The 7,500-nt window shown below is 33.4% G+C and overlaps 1 protein-coding gene and 1 long non-coding RNA gene across 8 annotated transcripts in view; one reads left to right on the forward strand and one right to left on the reverse strand.

Annotated features, from left to right (window-relative positions):
* The window catches only part of LOC137644811 (uncharacterized), a 790,433-nt gene that overhangs the window by 48,126 nt on the left and 734,807 nt on the right, over positions 1-7,500 (reverse strand). The gene's annotated exons all lie outside the window — the stretch shown is intronic.
* LOC137645610 (uncharacterized) overlaps positions 1-7,500 on the forward strand; it is a 21,759-nt gene that overhangs the window by 939 nt on the left and 13,320 nt on the right. For all 6 annotated transcript variants that reach the window (XM_068378413.1, XM_068378412.1, XM_068378411.1 and 3 more), the window contains one exon: positions 7,121-7,228. In XM_068378413.1, coding sequence (XP_068234514.1) covers positions 7,132-7,228 — 97 coding nt within the window. In that variant the 5' untranslated portion in view covers positions 7,121-7,131. The remainder of the gene's footprint in view (positions 1-7,120; positions 7,229-7,500) is intronic.

Here is a 7,500-nt window from a genome sequence, read left to right on the forward strand (position 1 = left end):
CCCTGCAGTTACCTTTCACTAATTTAAGGCTAATATTTTCGACCTATGGTTACTTTTCACTAATGTAAGGCTAATAATTTCGACCTACAGTACGGTTACCTTTCACAAATTTAAGGCTAATATTTTCGACCTACGGTTACATTTCACAAATTTAGGGCTTGTATTTCGACCTACGGTTACATTTCACTAATTTAGGGCTAATATTGTCGACCTACAGTTACCGTTTACTAATATAAGGCTAATGTTGTCGACCTACAGTTACCTTTCACTAATTTAAGGCTAATATTGTCGACCTGCGGTTGCCTTTCACTAATTTAAGGCTAATCTTGTCGACCTATAGTTACCTTTCACCAATGTAAGGCTAATAATTTCGACCTACGGTTACCTTTCACTAATTTAGGGCTAATATTTTCGACCTACGGTTACCTTTCACTAACGTAAGCCTAATATGTTCGACCTACGAATACCTTAACTAATTTAAGGCTAATATTTTCGACCTACGATTACCTTTCACTAATTTAAGGCTAACATTTTCGACCTATGGTTACCTTTCATTAATTTAAGGCTAATCTTGTTGACCTATGGTTACCTTTCACTAATTTAAGGCTAATATTGTCGACCTACGGTTACCTTTCACTAATTTAAGGCTAATATTGTCGACCTACGGTTACCTGTCACTAATTTAAGGCTAATATTGTCGACCTACAGTTACTTTTCACTAATCTAACACTAATATTGTCGACCTGCAGTTACCTTTCACTAATTTGAGGCTAATCTTGTCGACCTACGGTTACCTTTCAATAATGTAAGGGTAATATTTTCGACCTGCGGTTACCTTTCAGTAATCTAAGGCTAATATTTTTGACCTACGGTTACCTTTCACTATTCTAAGGCTAACATTTTCGACCTATGGTTACCTTTTATCATTTCAAGGCTAATATTGTCGACTTAAGCCGGAATGAAATACAGAAACTCCGGTCCATGATGATTCTGAATTCGGTTCAGCATTTAGTTATTTTTGTTAATACTCTGAACATTCTTTTGAAATAGTGACAATATTAAGAATTCATACTAATAAATATTTGTAATAATAATAGTAATTCAATTTCATAATTTGAAAAAGGCAAATGATTTTTACATTCTTCTTACAGACAATACAAAGTATCTAGTAAAGACATACCTAAACACTTCGATATTTCATAGAGCAACTGATCTGTAATATATAACTAGACACACCCATAAGGGATATACATATTTTTAAAAATTGTTACGGTCTTATTCCATCTTTTTTATGAAAGGGAAGAATAACGTACTTGATTCAAGTAACTTTAACTATTATAGAGAACAGGTATAAAAAAAATGAGTAATTGAATATAATTGTTATAAAGCTTTAGAAAAATTGCTCAATTTATGAATACCTTAAGAGTATATCTCCGATAAATCAAGATGATATCTCATGAGATGCTTAAATGCACGAAATTCAATGAAAATATGATTAGGTATATGAAAAAATTCACTTTTTTCATACCATGTTCTAAATTTTATCAAGTCTCACGCAATGCTATTTTTACCGTTATCATCATCATCATCTCCTCCTACGCCTATTAACGCAAAGGGCCTCGGTTAGATTTCGCCAGTCGTCTCTATCTTGAGCTTTTAATATAATACTTCTCCATTCATCATCATCTACTTCGCGCTTCAAAGTCCTCAGCCATGTAGGTCTGGGTTTTCCAATTGTTCTAGTGCCTTGTGGAACCCCGTTGAAAGTTTGGTGAACTAATCTCTCTCGGGGAGTGCGAAGAGCATGCACAAACCATCTCCATCTACCCCTCATCATCATCTCATCCACATATGGCACTCGAGTAATCTCTCTTATAGTTTCACTTAGCCTGTATATATTCTATAAACATTTGTTTATAGAATATATACAGATGCCTATGGAAAATATTTAAGGATTTTAACCTTAACTAAACGATTAAATTTCCCGTTTCGAATTGGTTTTATGTTACCATAAACAGTAAAACTATACAGTAATTATTGTTTTTTGATTCATATTGCAATGAGTAATTGGAATGTTTTCGCCCCTGTTTGTGAGTTTTTAATTTGTGTGTGCGTGTGTTTGTTTGTGAACAGCTTGCTGGCCACTATTATAATCGAAGAGTAATGAAACTTGCAGAAACTAACTTATGTAAAATTCTGGAGATGATTAAATTTTGGAAGGGCAAGGTCACTTAAAATGTCTAATTCACATAATCAGCCATAAGTTTGGACATCGTTGTCACAAAGAACTCAACTTGGTTCATATTTGAATGTAGGAAAATCCACGCCTATTAATACGTGTTAAGGTTAAAGGTTCAGGTCAGGTCAACAAAAGGTCGAGAGATAAGCTGCCACGGCGGAGGTCTGCGCTCTACTGAGTGCCCCTCTAGTTATTGTTTGGATTCATCTTACAATGAGTAATTATTGTAAGGAATTATGCAATGAGTGTGATCTAGTCAATAGACAAGTATTTGTTTTGCAAAGGAAAGTTGGTGCGATTACTCTTTGAAAAAACAAATAATAAGACAAAAAGTTTAATTTCCATTATACCTTACATCACGACTAATTTTATTTGATCAAGAAATGGTATAAACATGATCGATGTCAGAAACGTTCACAATTCCCCGAAGAGACACTGCGCCATATAATTTAATTCATTCAACATTTCAGTGAAAACCTTTAGAACAAAAATAACTGTCGGTTTTCTTTTATGTATTTTATTCATTTAAAGAAATAATTTATTCATCTAAAGAAATAGTTTGTATTTTATTCATTTAAAGAAATAGTTTGTATTTTATTCATTTAAAGAAATAATCTATTCATCTAAAGAAATAATTTATTCATTCAAAGAATGAAGGAAAGCGTTGCAATATCTCCTTAGTGACCTAAATTTATCAAGATTACAAATCTTTTCAAGTATGCTACTCCCAATATTGATTTTAACTCGCTGGCTGCATACAGATATTTCAACAATAATTGAAACAGCAGCTGGAAGTGTTGATGTCTATTTCTCTTTATTTAAACATCGTAACTGGCTTATCTTGGAACCCTCTTAACATCAAAGATAAAACTCGTGTTTAGCCATAAAAGAAAATGCGCCTACAACACACGAAACATAGAAAACTGGGCAGCATAACAATATATCTTAGGTGAGACTATTGTAACATAGACCGGATTCCTTTTACAAGGTTAGAACGACCGTACCAAGGTACAACGACTAGTAAAATGCTACTGCACATACTAATTCGTGAATGTACCTATAGTACAATCCCCATATAGTGTAAATGAAAGCTTCTATGACCTTTCCATGTTGTACCGTTGGCTCCATCAATTCCGATACACTTCTAGGGAAGCTAAGGAGACGTCATTGTACCGGAATTAATGCAGCCAACTGTACCATGTGCTACATTCGTCGACCCTCTGGGCAAAGCCACGAGTTTAAAGGTTTAAAGGCCACTCATGAATGGCAGAGGCAAGGGACAGTGACACTGCCCTATATAGCAGGACAATGCCCCAGAGACTGACATAAGATCAGCGCCCAAGCCCACTCTCCACCCAAGCTAGGACCAAAGAGGGCCAGGCAATGGCTGCTGATGACTCAGCAGAGACACTTATAGGCTCCCCCAACACCCCCTCCTTAGCTATGAGGTTACAACGACCAAAGAAACTAAAAAGTTTAAGCGGGACTCGACCCCAGTCTGGCGTTCACCAGTCAGGGACGTTGCCAAATCGACCACCACAACCCGAGTGATAATATTCAGAAATTAATCTGATTAATACCGTAAATACACCTGTAGGACTGCGCGTCCGAACAATGAAAGCTTTAGATATTGCAAGGGTAGACGAGAAGCTTTAGCTATGGTAAGCAGCTCTTCTAGGAGAAGGACACTCCAAAATCAAACCATTGTTCTCTTGTCTTGGGTAGTGCCATAGCCTCTGTACCATGGTCTTCCACTGTCTTGGGTTAGAGTTCGCTTACTTGAGGGTACACTCGGGCACACTACTCCATCTTATTTCTCTTCCTCTTGTTTTGATAAAGTTTTTATAGTTTATTTAGGAGATATTTATTTTATAATGTTACTGTTCTTTAGATATTTTAATTTTCATCTTTTCCTTTCCTCGCTGAGCTATTTTCCCTGTTGGAGCCCCTGGGCTTATAGCATCCTGCTTTTCACACTGGGGTTGTAGCTTAGTAAGTAGTAGTAATATTAATAATAATAATAATAATAAAAATAAAAATAATAATAATTATAATTATAATTATTATTAATAATAATAATAATGATAATAACAATAATAATAATAATAATAATAATAATAATAATAATAATAACAACAATAATAATAATTATAAAAGATCATTAGATATATCACCGTATAAGAATTCTAAGTGAAAAGAGCATAACAAACAACACCCATTACATATTAAGTCTTTCATAGAAAGCTGAATACTTTCTTTGTTTTTTAAGTTCTTCCGTAATGTGGATTTGTAAAGTAACGCTAATTACTTAACTTCACTTTAGTTCAAGGGCTACTTTTCCGGTCCTGTACAGCAGGGGATCCCTACTCTCTGTAGGATCTCCACTGTCGTTTTATTATGTTCGTTCGAGAGCATTTAACAATTCATATCACGTATTGCTCGATTACTCTTGAATCGTCACTATCGAAGCACTCACAGAATAAGAAAGTTTAATTTCCTCCTGAAAGACTTTATATCTTCAATCATTCGGATGTCTCGTAGGAGCTTATTGTTTAGTCTTGGGGTCGTATATTTAAAGCCTCTAGAGGCCACAGTAGACCTGTGTCAAACTCTAAATACAAAAGAATGTATAACATCTTGTAGGTTCTGTAGTATCTAGGGTTCCCATGAGTGATAGTACCAGGATTGATTGATTGATTTAAAGTTCTCAGGCATCCTGAATAGTACCAGGAATAGAGAATTAAAGTAAGTAAAGTAAGTAAGAGAGAATCAGAGTAAGTAAAGTAAGTTAAAGAGAATTAAAGTAAGTAAAAGAGAATTAAAGTAGGTAAAAGAGAATCAAAGTAAGTTAAAGCGAAAATAAGAAAAGTAAGTAAAAGAGAATCAAAGTAAGTAAAGTAAAAGAGAATCAAAGTAAAGTAAAATAAACGAGAATCAAAGTAAAGTAAAATAAAAGAGAATCAAAGTAAGTAAAGTAAGTAAAAGAGAATCAAAGTAAAGTAAAGTAAAAGAGAATCAAAGTAAAGTAAAATAAACGAGAATCAAAGTAAAGTAAAATAAACGAGAATCAAATTAAGCAAAGTAGTAAGAAATAAGGTCAAAAGCTATCGCTTACCGATGACATTAAATAGGATTATTTCTTTTCCTATAATCATACATTATTTCTGCTGTTGACACTGGGCGCAGCCAAAAATCTTTCAACATGATAAGCCCAAACGCATCGTGATTATAGCCGCTAAAATGGTCTTTACTCCGCTGATGCTCGCTTCACTCGCAAATAAACATTATGCCATTACTCCTCTGTACTGGCAAGCCATACATGGACGTGTAAGCTAGCCACGTGGGGTACCTTCAAAGTATCATAATTACCTATAGTCTCCTTCATTATCTAATCCTTTTCACTAGAATAAGGAGTGACAAGGTAGGAGCCAATCACAATGATTGTGGGTGGAGCATGTTAAAGATTTTGGGCTGCACCCAGTTCCTTCCTATGATTTCCATAATATATTTTTCAAAGGAGTAAAAGATACAGTAACAGAATAAATTCCTGTGATATGAAAAGTTTTTCCACCATCACTTTGATAAGATAATGCGATAGAATCAATTGATAAAGAATAAATGATTTATTAGCACGACAAGAAGTGACCCAAATTATTACCACATCTGTGTTTAAAGTTAAACTTTCTTTATATATTCTGAGAATTTAAGTTTTGGAGGTGAAAAAACAACCAGAAAAACTAAACTCCATACAGCTAAACTGCCAACATTCCCAACATGAAAGTCAAACTTTGTCTAGGCCACTGCAAAATAGGAACCCGCTCAGTAACTCTCTCACTTTTCCTATTAACTTTTATGGCAGGCACAGGTCAAGTGACCTCTTTCTGCAAATATATAGCAATTTTAATCCGATTTGCATGAAACTAGTTCCAAAATATGAATAAATCAATTACCTATCTTGTATTATACAACATGATCGGGTCAAAGGTCAAGATGAGGTCACAAATTAAAAAACTAATTCTTCTTCACCCAAAGGGTTAACTACTGCCCTATAATTGTTCGGTGGCTACTTTCCTCTTGGTAAGGGTATTAGATTCTTTAGCTATGGTAAGCATCTCCTCTAGAAGAGCACTCAAAAATCAAACCATTGTTGTCTAGTCTTGGGTAGTGTCATAGCCTTGAGGGTACACTCGGGTACACTATTTCTATCTAATTTCTCTTCTTGTTTTTGTTAAAGTTATCTATAGTTTATATGGGAAATATTTATTCTAATGTTGTTACGGTTCTTAAAATATTCTATTTTTCATTGTTTCCTTTCCTCACTGTGTTTTCTTCCTGTTGGGGCCCCTGGGCTTATAGCATCCTGCTTTTCCAACTAGGGTTGTGGCTTAGCAAGTAATAATAATAATAATAATAATAATAATAATAATAATCATAATAATAATAATAACAATAATAATAATCATAATAATAATAATAATAATAATAATAATAATAATAACAATATGATATATTGAGGGCATTATTTATCTGATATGCATGAAACTAGTGCCAAAATATGTATAATTTAACTGCCTATCCTGTGATATACAACGTGATTAATTTTTATCAGATTTGCTTGAAATTAGTATTAAAATGTGCATAATTCAATTGCCTATCTTGTGATATACAACATGATATAGTGACGTCATTACCCTTGTGTGTCTGTGTTTATTTATTTTTATACATTCATTTTGGGGCTTTAAAAAAAAAATTAAACAGCTATATAATAAGATATCTATCGGAGTTCGTAAAAATTGTTCGCAACAGATTGTGTAAAGTCAGTCCTTACTCATGAAATCAAATATCATTTTTATTTCTATTTTTTTTTCCTTTCTTTTCCAGAGGGACCTAAGATGGAGAGAGACACAGAAGTGAACCTTCTCCAGACAGTCGATGACATTACAGACGATTGGGTTTTACGTTTACTCAACAATAGAGAAGATCATTCTGGTAAGAGTAATTCACATAAAGTACTAGTTCCTTTGGGGGAGTTTTGCTATCAGTATTCCAAACGTGAGGCAAACGTTATTGAAGATGATTGAAACAGGGCCATATATATAAATATATATATATGTATATATATGTATATATATGTATATATGTATGTATGTATGTATGTATGTATATATATATATATATATATATTATGTATATATATATATATATATATATATATATTATATATATATATATATATATGTATATATATATATATATATATA

The sequence above is a fragment of the Palaemon carinicauda genome, chromosome 8, assembly GCF_036898095.1.
Source record: "Palaemon carinicauda isolate YSFRI2023 chromosome 8, ASM3689809v2, whole genome shotgun sequence".
NCBI lineage: Eukaryota > Metazoa > Arthropoda > Malacostraca > Decapoda > Palaemonidae > Palaemon > Palaemon carinicauda.